Here is a 17,653-nt window from a genome sequence, read left to right as displayed (position 1 = left end):
GGTACAGCAGAGGGCGCTCTTCTGAGGGTATGAATAAGACGAGTGTAGAGGGAGCGTTACTGTGTCTCTAACTCTGACCTGGGAGTGTGGACCCACAGTGTAGAGGGAGCGTTACTGTGTCTCTAACCCTGACCTGGGAGTGTGGACACACAGTGTAGAGGGAGCGTTACTGTGTCTCTAACTCTGACCTGGGAGTGTGGACCCACAGTGTAGAGGAGCTTTACTGTGTCTCTAACCCTGACCTGGGAGTGTGGACACACAGTGTAGAGGAGCTTCACTGTGTCTCTAACCCTGACCTGGGAGTGTGGACACACAGTGTAGAGGGAGCGTTACTGTGTCTCTAACCCTGACCTGGGAGTGTGGACACACAGTGTAGAGGGAGCGTTACTGTGTCTCTAACCCTGACCTGGGAGTGTGGACACACAGTGTAGAGGAGCTTTACTGTGTCTCTAACCCTGACCTGGGAGTGTGGACGCACAGTGTAGAGGAGCTTTACTGTGTCTCTAACCCTGACCTGGGAGTGTGGACACACAGTGTAGAGGGAGCTTTACTGTGTCTCTAACCCTGACCTGGGAGTGTGGACGCACAGTGTAGAGGGAGCGTTACTGTGTCTCTAACCCTGACCTGGGAGTGTGGACGCACAGTGTAGAGGGAGCGTTACTGTGTCTCTAACCCTGACCTGGGAGTGTGGACGCACAGTGTAGAGGGAGCTTTACTGTGTCTCTAACCCAGGCTGATACACTGATGTCTCTCAGTTTGATGAGCACAAAGAAAAAAATATAAAACACAAGAGTATTTTTACGTAACAAATCACTCTCAGTGCACTTTAAAGAGGAGCGTGTATTTGCAGGGCGGGGGGGGGGGTCATGCTTTATGCTGTCGTGAGATGATTTTTGACTTTTGAAAATCGATCGTTGTTTTGCCTCTTTCCTTCGGTCACACGACACACACATTGATAGAAAAGTTAATTAATGCTCAACAGTGTTTGTTGTCTTTCTCTTGAGACATTTCCGTGCTGTCTGTGGGGAATCCCAGGATGTCACTGTTTAAAGTTTCCTTCCTCATGTCTGTCAATGTTACTCAGGGTGAACCGTCCCTAAGCCCTATTCCTCTCCACCGAGCAGTGGGTGACCCTCTCTCCCCCCCACCCCAAGCACTGGGCGAGAACCCCCCCGCCCGGCTCCCGTTGCCGTCGCTTCTCCATTGAAACCATTCATCCCAATCCCCAACCCTTTCCTTGTCCCCTCCTCTGATACTCTTCCTCCATTTCTGTCTATTTCCCTTTTAAATGCCCCCAAAATCTATGCGTTTCCCCCCCATCGCTGTATTTGGGCCAACATGGTCAGGGATCTCCACCACCTGCAAATCCCAGCAATTGCCAGGAGGGCGAGAGGGGCTGTCCCTGAACCGCTTCCTTGCTGGGCTTTCGGTGGGGGGGGGTCCTGGGCCCGTGCTGCTGTGTTGGAGTTGGCAGCTGGCAGATGGAGGGCTTGTGCCCCCCCTGACCATGCCTTGTCGCTCTCTCTCTCTCACACGCTGATACTTTCTGTCCGATCATCAGGATGGTTGGAGAGTTGATCTCTCGCCTTTTTTTTTGCTTTATTCTGTATTATAAGGTTTATAGTAAGAGGTTTTTGTTTTCTTTGTAGTGATTGCTGCAGCCTTGAATTAAAGGATAATGGGGAAGTTTCTGTGTCCTCTTTACTTGCTTCACGAAGTCTCTGGCAAGTTTCCTTACTCCACTCACCTGTTTACCGAGCAGTAAGTAGGAACCTGGTTGTTAGTCGATTGGCGGATTGCTTTTCCGGGGGTAATGATCCCTCAAAAATATATACAGTTTGGTCACTCACGACTGTTTGTGGGACCCTGCTGTTCACAATTGGGTGTCGCATATCTCCCACAAAATCTAAGGTCACTACACTTTACTGTGTGTTCTGTGAAGCGTTTTGAGGTGTCCCAATGACATGATGAGGAGCTATATCAAAGGCAAGGTTTATTATTATTATTCTACTCGAGTCATTCTAATCACAGCAAAAACATCCCCTTTGTTCTTACGCTGAGACAGGACAGTAATAACGTAACTCGGTCACTGAGCGGCAAAGTGTTGCTTCTCTTCCCATCAATATGTGAACAGCCTGTGCTCCGTCAGGTTCAGTGCTACCGTCTGGTGGTGAGGTGTGAGTGCAGCAGCTTAGACGTGTGTAAAGAGTCGCGTGAGCCCAGGTATTGCACTTATTGTTGCTTTATTGCTAGTTTCTCTCCTAAATTACGGGTCATAGTTTCAGGATTAAAGGTCAGCCCTTTAGAACTGAGTTGAGAAAACATTTCTTCACTCAGAGGCCAGTGAATTGATGGAATTCTCTACCCCAGAGGCTGTGGATGCTCAGTCATTCATTGAACATATTCAAGACTGAGATCAATAGATTTTTAAAAACTAAAGGGATTAAGGGATATGGGGACAGGGCGGGTAAATGTAATTACGTTAGAAAATCAGCCATGATCTTATTAATTAGTAGGGCACAGGCTCGAGGGGCCAAATGGCCTTCTCCTGCTCCTATTTCTTATGTTCTTATGTTATCTAACCTTATGTTACCTGACCCAACTGTACAGCGCCTTGGGACGTCCTCCCGACGTGAAAGGCGCTCAATAAGTGGAATCTTCTTGTTGTTGTTGTTGTTATCTCACGCAGTCCAGGCTGACTGCAATGCAGCTCTGGTCAAGCAATCACACCCTCTCTATCTTCATATCTCATCTGAAATCTACATCTTGAACTGTGCCTATAGTCGGGCCTTGGGATGTCCTCCAACGTGAAAGGCACTATACAAATGTCATTTGTTGTTGTGATAGTTGTTCTCAGCCCCCAGTGTGGCATCTAACCCTCACCACTGTGTAATTGCAAGTTGTTGTTATTGTTGGAGACGCTATTCTTCGCGTGAGACGACTGTCTGGCAGTCTTGGTGGGCGTTAAAGATCCCAGGGCACTATTGGAAACGTGAAGGGAGTTTCTGTCTCCTGGTGTCCTGGCCGTCAATCCCCCAAATAAAATTGGTCACTCACTCCACAAAACATAGTCGCACCACTTCACACACACACAGCTGCTCCAGTCGGGCAGGGAAAGGGACTGAACGATGGTTGTTTCTCAGAGCAGCACGGACATGGTGGGTGAATGGCCTCCTCTGCTGTGAAATTTCCCCTGTCTTGAGTGTCAGGTCCCGCCTCAGAGACTGATTTGCTCCAAAATTTAACCTGAGGTGGGATTGTGGAAATCTCCCGACACAGGCCTTGATTTGTGAAGCCGGTTAATTGTAAGAAAATTGCAGAAAAAACAGTGTCCGGGTTTGGACGAGCTGAAAGAATTCTCCACGATTCCGTGCTGTCTTTTGTAGAGTTAAAAGATGGAGCCGGGGGTGGGTGTGGGTGTGTGGGGACTCGGCTCAGGTGACTGGCTATTGGCCGGGGTAGAGACGGATTTTGCCGCCAATGGCCAGCTGGGTGATGACCTGCCTCTCGAAGCCGGCGTGGTGCACTCCCGTTGCCCGGAACGCTCCCGCATACCGGTTCTTCTCCCAGTAATGGTGCCAGTTACCGCGGATGTCCGCCCCGTAGCCGAACACCGAGACCTGGGAGCGGAGACACCGGCGGAGGATTAGAGGGAGGTTAGAGAAACCCGCGGAATTCTCCGCATTGATACGGATATTGTGGGTACGGAAACCCACCGGAGGCCAATGAGCTGTCCCCAACCCCCGCCAGCCAGCACTTAGGGGTGGGGGGGGAAGGGGGGGCATCGATGGCCTGGACCAGGTAACATTCTCACCTGGTCACAGAGGTGAAGAGCGAAGACCAGAGTCAGGAGGCCTGTGGACGGATACCGGCCGTGTCGCTCTGTCCAATTCTCGTGGACGTACTTGAAGAATTCTGGGTGGATGACGAGCACCTGGTGTTGAGGAGAAACATTGTCGGGGTTAGAGAGTCACAGCTCACAGCCTGGGCTGATGCTCCAGGCGGGGGCCGGGGCGGGGCGGGGGAGAGCAATGCGATGTCACAGCTCGTATGACGTGTGTTTGTGTCTCCGTGTGCACATGTGGATGTGGTATTACAGCTGTCAAGATCTCACCTTGTCTCTATCGGCTTTAATGTATCGCTTGACTCTGGTGTAGGTTCTGTTGGGGAAGAAAAGGCAGATGTGAAAGTGAAGCTCTCCCTTTGTTCAACTGCTCCCCCGCCCCAATACCCCAATTGCACCCCCTGGCTCCACCCTCCCCATCTCTCACCCCATTACCCTCCACACGCACCTTCCTCAACCCTCACCATCTCTGAACCCACAAACCCCATCACCCCTTCGCTGAATCCCACCATGTCATCCCCCCCAGTGTGTGACAGAGACTCACACATTGATGTGCCCTGAGGACAAGGCACTGCTGAGCCACATCAGGTCGAGTAGTTTGAAGGGGACGAGCACCAGGTAGACATGGGGCTGCAGGTCACGGGCGCTCTCTGGGTACATGAAGTGGTGGGTGGTCCTCGTGCCCACGTCCGGCTCGAACCCAGCGATCGCCGCACGGTTCATCCTAGGCACAAAGGTCACCTGCCATCAGCCACACACTCATTCTGATCCTTCATACCAACATTGACCCTCCTCCCTCTATACTGTGCATCCACACTCACAGGTCAGGGTTAGAGACTGAGTTGCATGATATCCGCTGGGAATGAGAACTCTCTGGATTGGCCGTGACCAACCGGTGTCTGATGCTGTGTTTACTGGTGTCAGCGCCTTGGGACGTCCTTCCCACATGACAGGCGTGACATATTTAAGGGTAATTATGATGTTGTTGTTGCCTGTGAGCTGTTATGAGACTGACTTACACGTGGACACACTCACCTCAGGACAAAGTCATGCGAATCGATCAACTTCCCGTACTCCGAACCTCGGAGATTTCCCGAATTCCCAACCACGGAGCAGCTGCGGCAGCGGGAGGGCTGGGGGGGGCCTTGGTACGGGTTTGTAGTCGCCCCCGCCTTCAGCAACCACTCAGTGACTTTGACAACCGTAGTCCGGCCAGACTGCAGTCTCTGCCAACAGCAACAGTGAGAGAGACCTCAGGGTCTCAGGAAACCGCAGTGATAATAATAATAATAATCCCGGCATTTGATACAGCGCCTTATCACATTGTTGAGTCTCAAAGAGCGTCACAGAATACATTGTAAATTGAATTGATTGTATATCTTGTGGGCGAAAGGCAGCAGCCATTTGCGCACAGCAGCGTCCCTCCCACAAACAGTCGTGGATTGACTGATAAAAAAATGTTTTAAAGGGATTATTACCCTCGAAAAGCGATCCACCAATCGACTAACAAACAGGTTCCTACTTACTGCTGGTAAACAGAGGTGTGTGGAGTAAGGAAACTTGCCCAACTTTTCGCCCTGCCCGGGAATCGAACCCAGGTCCTCTCGCTTGCGAGCCGAGTGCTGCAAACACTGAGCTACAGGATTCCACAATATTTTCGGGGAAACCAGGATCCTGGAATAGTGCTGAGCCCTCAGGACAGCCCAGCTCAGGCCTGCATCACTCACCATCCACCAGTGCAGGGCATCGGGATGGATCCAGGAGTTTTTTGTGCTCAGCAGCGGCTCCACACTTGAGTTGAAACGTTCGTCAAACCAGGAGTCAGTGCCAGGCTGAGCCACACAGGTCCGGCAACCACATACGCTGGACACGCCTCGGCCCCTTCTCCCCCCAGAGCAGCACCGGAGGCTGGCGTGGAGGCAGAGCAGCAGGGCCAAGCCGGCCAGCAGGCAGGCCCACCAGCGAGGCCTCCTCCAGCCCCTGCCCCAGTACATCCTGGGCTCCGCCGCTTGCTCACCTCCGGCTCACACACACCATTACCATGACCGGCACCAGGGCTTAGGCAAAGGCATCACGTCCAGCCTCTCCATCCGCGCCCCCCACTTCGTCCCCCCCCATCCTCCACCTCCGCCTCCTCCTCACTGAAGAACAGCTGCTCTGAAACAACAAATTACATTTGATACAGCGCCTTATCATGTTGTTGAGATGTCCAAAAGCGCTTCACAGGATATATTGTACAAGTTTAGCGACCGTGTATTTTGTGGGCAAAACACGGCAGCTAATTGCGCATATCAGAGTCCCACAAACAGTCGTGGATTGAAAATGAGCAATTTATTATTGTTTTGTTTTGTTTTGGAGGGATTATTATCAGGCGTGTGGAGTAAGGACACTTGCCCAAGGTTTCGCCCTGCCGGGAATTGAACCCAGGTGTCTCGCTTGCAAGGCGAGTGCGCTGAGCTACAGGACTCTGACATTGAGTGACCTTCAGGTTTTTTGGGTGAGGTCCTGTAAACAGAAGAACAATGGGATTGTCAGACGAGACTCGGACAGAGCCTCAGATTATCGTCTCCTGTGTTGGATACTCATTAAGACAATAAGGACCAATTGACGAGGATCAATGAAAGAAGATCAGGAGGTAGAAAAGCAGGAAACAGGGAGAATTGACTGGAGAGTTTTTGGGTGGACTGTTTGATTTTGTAGCTGAAATAAAAGAGTTTACATAAGATTCTGCAAGTTCTACTTTCTGCTCCTAATTATTTTTGGAGTGGAACAAAGCGTCTCCTCAGTGCTAATTCCCAACCAGTTAAAACCGGCTAAAACTTCAACTTGATGGCTGAGAAAATCAAGGGCACCAACCAGCACCTGTCAATGTTTAACAGTCTGCGATATTACACTGTGTTTCTAGTCGCAGGGAGTACGATCTGTGCACATCCCTCACTCCTGACCAGAGGCTTTGTGCACATTCTAATAATAATCCTTGCATTTGATATAGCGCCTTATCACATTGTGAGACATCTCAAAGCCCCTCACAGAATATACTCTAAAGTATACTGACTCTATATTTTGTGACCGAAATGGAGTGAGTCTCCACATTAAACCCCAGATACGGCACACATTGGATGTGTGTTCCCCCACTGGAGCTCTCTACTCTAACCACGTTCCCTTTTCCTTATCTAGTTTTCTTTGTACATTTCTGGACGTACAAAGGAAACTTGTGGTTTCCGCTCCGTTTCCAGTAAATTTGTGGTAAAATGTTCCACATTCTAGCAAACCACTGTATAAAAAATGAAAACTGACTCTTTTTACCTCTGGTGATAATCCCCACGGGGCAGGACTCAGAGAAGTGACGGGCTCTGGATAAATAAATAGAAGTTGAGACTGACTCTCTGAGTCCAGACAAGTAAGAAAAAATATTTTCCATAACACAGCCCCATTTCATCAAATCTAGGGAGTTACAATTTAGTTTTGAGAAAGAGAACGTCAGATAGACAGTTAGGTTGGTAGGAAAAAATTGTTGACCAGTGTAATGTTATGGAGGCTGCGGAAGGAAACTGAGCGGAAACAGACAGAATTTACAAAACGTTATTACTTCTGTGCTGTAAAATTCTATGCGGCCATTTAAAGCCAAGCCTGTGAGGGAGGCAGGAAATGAGAATTTTTCTTGAATAGAAACTCTTTTAACAGCAACTTACCTGACGAGAGACCAAAAGAGAGAAACAGACAGACAGAACAAGAGTACGAGAGTGAGAGACAGACAGACAAACAGATAGAGAGAGAACAAAAGTGAGAGAAAGAGACAGACTGAGTGAGGGAAGGAGACTGAGAGGGAGTGAGAAAGCAAGAGTGTGAGTGAGACAGCGAGAGGGAAACCAAGAGAGACGAAGACCGAGAGAAAGGGTGTCACACAGAGAGAGAGAGGCATTCACACTCACACTGAGAGAGGGGGAGCGAGAGAGAAAGAGGGAATCTAGGTGTTGTGATGAAGATTGTATGTATTTACCCTCTGGCTGGGCTCTGGGTATCTGCTTGTCGGCGAGGCTGGAGATGACTTGTGGCTCTGGGAGGCTGGCTGGCTGACAGGGCTGAGGGGAGGGGCAGCCCTGCTCTTGTGGGCTGGAGACTAAGCTCACATAGAGGCGATGAACTGATGGCTGCTACTGGGAAAAATTCAGCCTTGCGGGACTAACAGGACTACATCTCCCCAAGGTTCTGCTCAGGTTTCTTAATATATAAAAAAACTTTCAATTAGACTTTGGGCTTTGTTGCTTCTTTCCCTCCCTGCCCTGAACACCATGGTAAAGTTATATTGGTGCCTCTTTTATTAGTAATAATAATTAGCATAAATAATTATCTTGGCTTTTGATCAAAATGTCTCAAAGCGCTTCACAGGAATACACAGCAGGAAATTATGCAGAGAAAAAAATAACAATTATGCAAACCCCCCCCAAAAAAATTATGCAAAATCGCATTATTTACAATTTAAATACAGGTTAACATTATTGTAGTCTCTTTAGAAAGATGTGGAGACCAGATTTTGGTGAGTTTTATATTTACGTAGCAGGCTATACATTTTTGTATTTGTTTATGAGCCATACCTCCCGAATTGCAAATTGTTTATGCTTGACCCCACAGCGTGTACTCAACCCGTGTGTGTGTCTCTCTCTCTCTGTATCTATCTGTGTTTCTATATGTCTGTGTGTGTGCTGGAGGGGCTCTCAGATAGGGCTGCAGTTCCCAGTTATTTAAATGGGCTCATTCCCTCCCCCAAGCAATTGTTCCACCCAAAATAATGTACGGAAGAGGCTCCCTCGGGAGACAGTGGAAGCAGAAAGTGTTAATTTGTTCAAGAACAAAATAGATAATTTCTGTTAGGAAATAATATCTCGGGATACAGTGTATAGTTTCGGACACGAGGTGTCAAACGACTGCCAGGATGGTGGAAGGCGAACTGGATGGACCTTTGCCTTCTTTTGTGTAAAAAGCATTTCCTATGTTCTTATATCTCCTTCGTCGCATCCACATCTCGGCACACACTGACCCTGACCCTCTCAGTGACAGACAGTGACAGCCGCTCGCGCTGACCAGCGTTTGCTGGATATTAAACCACATTTGTAGCCCAAAGTCAACCCAATACGAGCCCCAAAGTAGCCCAAATATTACAGGCTATTTTGCCTCCTTTGGGGTAACACGAAAGTGGCCAATTTTAGGTAAGTGCTTTGAAACTGTGTAAAAAAAAAAGGTCTTCAAAGCACAAAAAAGTTTTAAATTAAACAATTTAAATATTAGGCTACCCGCCCACAGCTGTTATTTTTCACGCCCAATGCAACCAAACCCACGCAACGCGGCGTGATCCCGCCCAAACCGGGCCACAGGGCTGATGTGCGCGGTGCACGCTGGGGGTGAGGGCGCAACACTCAAGATGGCGGCGCCCATTGCGACACCTCCCGGCGCCTCATCCCCTCCCTGTGGCGAGGTGGAGGGGTTATCTTTGCCCCGTACGCGGGAGAGCGGGTGTATGAACGGTTGGCCGAGGCCTGGCGCCCTCTGCCTCCCGATGTAGACACGCGGCTCCTCCCGGCGCCGGTTAGCCGCGGTGCGGGGGGAGTTGGCGAGCAGCGGCGGACGCGGTGCATGCTGGGAGTGGGGGCAGGACTCTCAAGATGGCGGCGCTGCGAGCGGCTGCGGGGAGCGGGCGGCTTCTCCTTCAGACCCGGCACAGAGCCCTGCACAGCCGCCAGGTGAGGCCCGGGACTCCGGGGCGGGGACACACACTCACACACACACTGACGCGGCCCCACCGACACCTTCGCTCCCGGCTCCCCTTCGGGACTCGGTGCCCGCAGCACCGCCGTCGCTTCCTGTCAAGGTCACCTCACCGGCTGCGGTTCCCGGGGTCGGGGGAGGCCGGAGGGGAGGCCCGGGGCCGGGGATCGGGCCGCCAAGCGGGAGGCAGCCGCCTGTCACCCACTCGCTCACCCGCCGGTTCCACGATCCCCGGGACCCTGTGACATGTTGGCTCAGCGCCTTATCGGGATCACTGTGAAGTGTAGTGACTGTTTTGTGGCAGCCAGTTTGCCCGCAGTGAGGTCCCACAAACAGCTGTGCAGAGTGAATGGCTAAATATATCTCCAGGATAGTGTGAGGGAGGCCGTTGGGCTGCTGATGCCTCGGCACTGACAGGCGACCGTCCATCGGACAGTCCGGTCCAGGTCTCCCCAGTGTTGTGTTGGAAAGGCAGCTCCAGCCTCCCACTGCCCAGAGCCTCGCGCCCTCCTCTCGGGGATGAAATTGCCCTTCACAAACCTTGAACTGCTCTTTCCCATCTTGACTCGGGTCCTCCTGTACTACCTCAATCTCGGCTGAGTCTTTCTCATCTGGAGGACATGTCTATGTCCTCAAACCGCTGACTTGAGAGCCTGAGGTTTTTGATGGCGAGGGGGAGAGAGAAGACAGAGTAAGGACATCAGGCCTTCGAGAGGGTGAAATAGAGGGCAACAGATCTTATACCTGAGATTCAGGCAATGTGATCTAAGAGGAGAGCGACTGGAGAAACTGGGAGTGTTCACTTGGGGGGCGGTGGTAGAGTCTTGAAACGAATGACCTCCTGACATGAAAGGTTGTATTTAAATGTAAATGGTGAATTCAGCAGGGACCTGGAATGGTTTGTGGTGAAGCGAGTAATTGAGGATTTATAACAACCAAATGGGATTTGAACAGGAACAGGGCTGGTTGGAGGCCACAGTGTATGTTTCGCATTGTACGTCTCCTGACTTTGGCTGCACAGACATTTCAACAGAAGATTTTATTTAGTGATTCTGGGGGTGAATGGAAACACCAGGCTTCGCTGTGTCTTTAATTATTCCAGGCACTGACAGGCTTGCAATGTCAATCTCCCCATTGCTCGGTGTGAGAAAATGTTGACTGAAAATATGACTTGCTGTCAACAGTGACGATCATTCACAAGGTTCCTTTGCACTCACAGAATGTTTATGCCATTTTGGGAGCATCTTCTTGAAAAAAAGCAAGTTATTTTTAGGTGTGAGCCCTTCCTTGGGACTATAAAGTCCGTACCACGAGGTGTGAATTTTCATCCGTACTGTTCTTGGCAGTTCCCCACAGTACAGTATGAAATAAAGTAATTCCATATCATCATGGTTTCCTCACCCACCTCCCCTCACGTTTTACTGCGTTGATTCCTGAATGTAACTGCGATCACCCAGCATGTTTTTTACCCAGAAAGTTGTTAAACTCTGGAATACACTGCCTGACAGGGTTCTGGAAGCAGATTCAATAAAAGCTTTCAAAAGGGAATTAGATAGGTACTTAAAACAGAAAAATGTGCAGGGCAAGGGGTAAGAGTGAGAGAGTGGCACCAGTTGGTAGCTCTTTCAAAGGCCTGGCACAGGCACGATGGGCTGAATTGCCTCCTTTGCTGTAAAATTCTATGATGCTATGTATGGCTTTCTCAGTGACTTGTCTTTCAGGTCAACATGTCGTTTGCCAGCCTGTCGCGTGGGAAGAAGGTGGCACTGTCCACGCTGGGCATGCTAGCCGTGGGTGGCAGTGCTGTTGCGCTGGCTTTGCATCGCTCTGTAACAGCTGATGAACTCGAGTTGCATCCTCCCAACTACCCGTGGAGCCACAATGGCTTGCTGTCTTCTCTCGATCACGCCAGGTGAGAACAGAACAGTTACAGCGACTTGCACTTGTATAATAATAATAATAATCCTTGCATTTGATGTAGAGCCTTATCGCCACGTTGAGACATCTCAAAGCGCTTCATAGAATATATTGTAAAGTGTTGTGACTGTATAAACCGGCAACCAATTGCGCACAGCAGTGTCCCACAAACAGTTGTGGAATGAGTGACCAAATTATTTTTTTTGGCGGGATTATAGTCTTTGAGGTGGGATGAATGTCTCAAAGCACTTGGAGATTGGATTTAGACCAGTGTGTGTGCATTTCAATAATCCTGATCTGCATCATAAAGTAGTATCACAGCTTTGTGCTTCAACGTATGCTCTGCCTCTCCAGTAATATTACTCCTAAAGATAAAACGCATTCCCCAAATATCCCTGGTATTTGAGCGTGTGTTGTATCTGACCAAACTCATCTGAAATTTGGGACTGAGTAACTGTATATGGCGGTTTTACTGGCTTGAGGATATGGAGAGCTCACATGTCCGGGACTCGTACTTAAGGGTTTGGAGGGAGCGCAGGGGGAAAATAATAAGAATAATCCTTGCATTTGATACAGCGCCTTATCACGTCTTCCAGGCATCTCAAAGCGTTTCACAGGATAACCTGAAGTGAGTTGACTGTGTATTTTATGAGCGAAACACGACAGCCAATTGAGCACGGCAGTTTCCCACAAACAGTCTTGGATTGAGAGGTCCAATTGTTATTTTTTTGAAAGGATTATTACTTCTGGAAAAGTGATTCGAAAAAGCGATCCGTCAGTTGACTAACAACTGGGTTCCTACTCACTGCTAAGTAAACAGAGGCATGCGGAGTGAGGAAACTTGCCTAACGTTTCGCTCTGCATGAGAATCGAACCCAGTTCCTCTTGCTTGTGAGGCGAAGGCTGGACTATGGGAACTCTCTCCTTGCCGGCCTTCCCGGCACCTCCCTCCACAAGCTGCAGGTCATTCAGAACTCTGCAGCTCGTGTACTGTCCCGCACCAGGCTTCGGGAACACATCACTCCCACCGTCGCTCACCTCCACTGCTCCCCATCCCCCAGAGGATCGAATTCAAGATCCTCACCCTCAACTACAAGGCCATTCACGGCCTCGCTCCCTCCTACTTCTCCAACCTACTATCCCCCTACCTACCTGCCCGTACCCTCCGTCCCTCTGGCTCCGGTCTGCTCCACATCCCCCGCCCCAACCGCCCTACCATCGGTGGCCGGGCCTTCAGCCTCTCAGCCCCGAGGCTCTGGAACTCCATCCCCCAGTGCCTTCGCCGCTTCCTCCCTTTCCTCCTTCGAGGCCGGTCTCAAGACCTTTCTCTTTGACCTTCAGCCTTCAGCTCCCCTCTCGACTCTACTTCCTCCCTTCCCTCCCCTCACCCTGACCATTTCCCCCCAATGCTCGGGTCCTGACCCAACTGTACAGCGCCTTGGGACGTCCTCCCGACGTGAAAGGCGCTCAATAAATGGAATCTTGTTGTTGTTGTTGAGAGCTCCAATCACTAAGCTACAGGACTCCACAGGGTAAAGTTGGCTCCAGTGGAGGAACTAGTGACAGCTCAGGCTCAGTGGAACAAGCTCCTCTTTAGTTATAATTTCTCTGTTAACCTGTGGGTTTACAGTCATTGGTGAAGGAACAAAGTAGACGACCGTTTAATGCTCTTGTTTTTTCAGCATTCGCCGTGGGTACGAGGTGTACAAGCAGGTGTGCTCAGCCTGTCACAGTATGGAGTACCTGGCCTTCCGAAACCTGGTGGGTGTCTCGCATACCGAGGAGGAGGCCAAGGCTATTGCTGAGGAGGTGAGTGAGTCCGTCTTTCCGTCCAAGATGAGATTTGTGCTGGTGAAGCTGTGGGATGTTGGTGCTGAGGAACGGAACACTTCCCTATCAGGCTCCCAAGTTGTCAGTGAGCAATCCGCCAGCTCAGGTACAGCACAGGTTAGAGACAGGGCCCTGTTGATGACAGTACAGCCCAGCCTGGTTCATCAACAGGATTTGGTCCAGTGACTGGGGCAGATATACTTTCCACTCAACAAGTTGCGTTTATATAGCGCCTTTCACGCAGTGCATCGTCTCGGCATGTTTACGAGTGGCACCCAGCTACCACCCTGTGCCATACAGTAAGAAGGGTGGTCCCTCAGAGAGAGAGTGCATATTCCATTCCAGACACAAGGAAATTGTGGAGCTCTGTCGTTTTTGGATGCTTTTATGCACAGTGATGGGATTCGGCCTGTTACAACAACAACAATTTGCATTTATATAGCGCCCCTCACTCAGGGTAACGTTCCAGAGCACTTGTTAGACACCCTGCAATCCTCCCTCCCACCCCCGTCCCCCCGCCCGCTCCCACCACAACCAAGGGTAGATTGCATTGAAAAGTTAGGCTGCAGTTGAACGGTCTGAGTGACTAAATCACACTGCACGACTAACAGCTAAAATCCTTTGTTCTCTCATCCCCTGCTCTCCCCCCCCCCAGTATGAGATCGTGGACGGACCTGATGAAAACGGTGAGATGTTTACCCGCCCTGGAAAGCTCTCAGATTACTTTCCGAAGCCGTATGCCAACAGCGAGGCTGCCCGCGCGGCCAACAACGGAGCTCTTCCCCCCGATCTCAGCTACATCGCCAATGCCAGGTACGGGCCTCGTGTAACCTGCTCCTAACAGAATCCACACGCCTTCCCGACTGCCAAACATACCCCAATCCCCCCTCTCTGTTGCAGGCACGGCGGTGAGGATTACGTGTTCACCCTCCTGACCGGTTACTGCGATCCACCAGCGGGAATCAGCTTACGAGAAGGTCTTTATTACAACCCGTACTTCCCTGGTCAGGCCATCGGGATGGCACCTCCGATCTATGACGAGATCCTGGAGTACAGTGATGGTGAGTCTCATTCTAACATAAAAAAATAATGTGGTCACTCAATCCACGACTGTTTGTGTCACACTGCTGTGCGCAATTGGCTACTGACAGAATATTACAGTCAATTCACTTTACAGTATATTCTGTGAAGCACTTTCAGACGTTTCAAAGAAGTGATAAGGCACTATATGAAATGCAAGCATTATTATTATTATTGTGGGGGGAAACGTGAGCAGGATCCCCGCCGTGACTGCATGGTGTAACAGACTCAATGATCGAGAGTTTGGTCTGGCAAACCTGGACATCAGCACAGCTCAGAGGTAATAATGGATGCTGTTGGAATGCAGTGCAAAAGCCAGACTTCTTGACTGCCCGTATGGTATCTTTTTCCTAATGTGCTCTAAGGCCCGAATATTCCCTGGAATCAGCTCTCTGGCATCTCCCTACCTCTCCGAACTGCTTAATCACCAACCCACAACCTGCTGCCTCCACTCGACTGGCTCTGGCCTCCTGCTTGTCCCTCGTGCTGTCTGTTTCACCATCGGTGGCAGGACTTTCAGCCGCTGTGCCCCAAAACTCTGGAACACTCTTCCTCTATCCCTTAACCTTGCCCCTTCCTCCCCCATCTTCAGAAGACCTTCCTCTTCGACCATGCCTAATGTCAAATCCCCTGGCTCGGCATAGCACTCTGCCACTGTCCAGTGCTCATGGACGGTACCCTGTGTGGTGGTGGGAGGGGGAGCTACATAAATGCTAATTGTTGTTGCAGCTCCTCATTGCCACCGGGAAGCAAAGCTTGTTCATACTTTCTCATTTTAGTCAGGAAAAGATTTTAAATCTTAACCAATGTTAGTGAGAGATCTATGAACGTGTGTGCTAGTTTGGTCTGTGACACTGGGACTGATGTGATGGTTTTTCTGTCGTGTGTTTGATCTCTAGGAACGCCTCCGTCCATGAGTCAGATTGCTAAAGATGTGTGTACGTTCCTGCGCTGGTCTTCCGAGCCTGAGCACGATCAGAGGAAAAGGATGGGCCTGAAGGTAAGGGCAGCTTCTAATCTTCAACCTTTACCAACACCTTGTGTTTCCATAGGGCCTTTCACATAAATATCTTGGTAAATATATGGAACAGACTACCTAGGGAGACGATGGAAGTAGAAAGTGTTGATACTTTCAAATGCAAATTAGATAGATTTTTTTTAGGAGATAATATTTTAGGATACAGTATCATGACATGTCTATTTTTCGTCAAGCATTTGTTACATTCCTATGTCTCAATACACCTTACAGAGTTCCAGGGGATGCTGGCCATCAGCGGTGTTCACTAGATCCTGAGAGCATTTCACATAGACTCTTCAGCCTATTTGATCACTTTCCCGAATACCCACCCTGTCGTCAGCCCATGGTAGAGTCCAGCTGTTTGTGTCCGGTGCCCTGCCCTCCTGAGAAGCCGTTCCAGGGGGTCTCTGTTCAAATAATCAAGTTGCTTTTTAGGTAGTAGATCCCAAGTCAGGGTTGGCTAGGTAATCCTGAGGGAGGTTGAGGGGGGGATGGAGTCTGGCCTGCACGTTAGAGCCCTTTCAGTGAGCAAGCTATGAATGGACCATTAAATTAAGCCCACATTGACTGCACTGCTCAGGATGACACGCACACTGAGCTCTTCTCTTCTCTCGCAGATGCTGATGTTCTCGTTGATCGTGATACCAATGTTGTATTACATGAAGAGGCACCGGTGGTCCGTATTAAAGAGTCGAAAGATTGCGTACAGACCCCCGAAATAACACCCCCCACCAGGATGCTTCTCTCAACTCCAGTAGTGCCTGTCCTATTCCACACGCAGACTGGATTAAGGGATGGTCATTGGAGACGTTTTTTAAAATAACGAACAGTAGGAATGTTTGTTCAGTGGCATTCAAACATGGCGCATCGTCAAACCCCGAGCATTCTAAAACTCCTCCCAAGATCAAGTTGGTGGCACAGAATCTAGGGATGTTCCCACCTACGGTAGTGCCTCGTGGGAGTGGCCTTTCTTTTTAAATGTATTTAGAAACTCACGCAAAACACAAGCTGCTGATTTTCACCCTCTGGGGAGCTGTGAGTGTTACTCCCACTCTTAGCAGAGAGATGGCAGCGAAAGAAATTCCCATTATTCACTCCGAGGCTTCTTGGAAACTTGGGGATGGAAGCGCATCCCAACTCCTTTCACTGAGATCTGATCAGTGTCCGTCCCACACAGTGATTAATCTCATTAAAGAATTTAAAGGAAAGTGTGCATCTGTACTGACGTGAAACGGTTGCAATCCTGACATTATCTTTGGTTGAGGAGTTTTGAGCTTTGTTGAGTGTTTTGTGCAATGTCGTTCCAAAAAAAATGCAAGGATTATTAATGCTTGTTCCAGAATGGGTACATTTTTTGTTTTCTGTTTTCAGTCCTACTGTGAGTTGAGGGATTCCCTCCATTACCAGACATTACTATACACAGCACTGTGTAAATATTTAATGACCTGCTTGTTTAATAAATGCTACTGGTGTCTGGTTCGAGTTGTCTGCCCACAGATCCTTTCTCTGTAACCAAGGGATGGAGAATCGTAAAGCAGTAAGAATGTTTCGCCCACAAAATACACAGTCAATTCACTTTACAGTATATTCTCTGAAGCGATTTGAAACGTCTCGAATTTGTGATAAAGCGTCATGTCAAATGCAAGGATTATTATTATTTGATACAGTGCCTATAAGATCCAATGCTTTACAGGTAATTTCTGTTAGTTCGTCCCTACAGTCAAGTTCACTGTATGATTATTATTATTATTGAGCCTGTATATTAGATCATGGTAGATCTCTATCATCCCTATACCCTTGCATCCCATGTGTAGGAAGAACACCGGAAAGGCCCAATGCGCAACATTGTGACTTAGAATTTACGCCGGTGTCTTTGCAGCAATCTTGAGGGTGCACTATAGAGAAAGTACCTAATGGCAGAAACTGCAACAAGACAAACGACAGCATAACCTCGTACTTTGTTTACATTCTCACAAGAAAGAGATCTGATCCTATAACCTACTGTGAATTGCACCTCCCTCTAATGTGCCAAAAGTCACCTAAACTTGATAAAAGTAGATTGTTCAATGCTGACAAAGAAGGTGGAATGATTACCCACTTATGGTTGTTGTTAACCTTGGCTTCACTCTCGCTGATTGCAAATCTTTATTTTGCCTCCAGTCACGAAATAACATGAATTAGCAGAAACGTGTACAGTTCTA

The 17,653-nt window shown here is 49.3% G+C and overlaps 2 protein-coding genes across 3 annotated transcripts; one reads left to right on the top strand and one right to left on the bottom strand.

Moving 5' to 3' along the window:
• Positions 1-3,017: 3,017 nt before the first annotated feature.
• LOC103189056 (CMP-N-acetylneuraminate-beta-galactosamide-alpha-2,3-sialyltransferase 2-like) lies at positions 3,018-10,245 on the bottom strand. 2 transcript variants are annotated; one of them, XM_007909306.2, is made up of 8 exons: positions 10,148-10,245; positions 7,845-8,065; positions 5,572-6,001; positions 4,880-5,070; positions 4,389-4,568; positions 4,115-4,160; positions 3,815-3,934; positions 3,018-3,620 (listed from the first exon to the last, which is right to left on the bottom strand). In XM_007909306.2, the coding sequence occupies exons 3-8, from the start codon at positions 5,836-5,838 to the stop codon at positions 3,447-3,449; spliced, it is 978 nt and encodes a 325-aa protein (XP_007907497.1). In that variant the 5' UTR covers positions 5,839-6,001; positions 7,845-8,065; positions 10,148-10,245; the 3' UTR covers positions 3,018-3,446. The 2 variants fall into 2 exon arrangements, with proteins under 2 accessions (XP_007907497.1, XP_007907495.1); XM_007909304.2 differs by lacking the exon at positions 10,148-10,245 and having other exon boundaries at positions 7,845-8,192.
• LOC103189055 (cytochrome c1, heme protein, mitochondrial) lies at positions 9,471-16,931 on the top strand. Its single transcript, XM_007909303.2, has 7 exons — positions 9,471-9,582; positions 11,329-11,519; positions 13,207-13,333; positions 14,010-14,167; positions 14,255-14,415; positions 15,334-15,434; positions 16,070-16,931. The coding sequence occupies exons 1-7, from the start codon at positions 9,505-9,507 to the stop codon at positions 16,172-16,174; spliced, it is 921 nt and encodes a 306-aa protein (XP_007907494.1). The 5' UTR covers positions 9,471-9,504; the 3' UTR covers positions 16,175-16,931.
• The last annotated feature ends 722 nt before the right edge of the window (positions 16,932-17,653 follow it).

The sequence above is a fragment of the Callorhinchus milii genome, unplaced genomic scaffold (genome assembly GCF_018977255.1).
Source record: "Callorhinchus milii isolate IMCB2004 unplaced genomic scaffold, IMCB_Cmil_1.0 Scaffold18, whole genome shotgun sequence".
NCBI lineage: Eukaryota > Metazoa > Chordata > Chondrichthyes > Chimaeriformes > Callorhinchidae > Callorhinchus > Callorhinchus milii.
The sequence above is the reverse complement of the archived record's forward strand: the minus strand, read 5'-3'. Positions and strand labels throughout refer to the sequence as shown.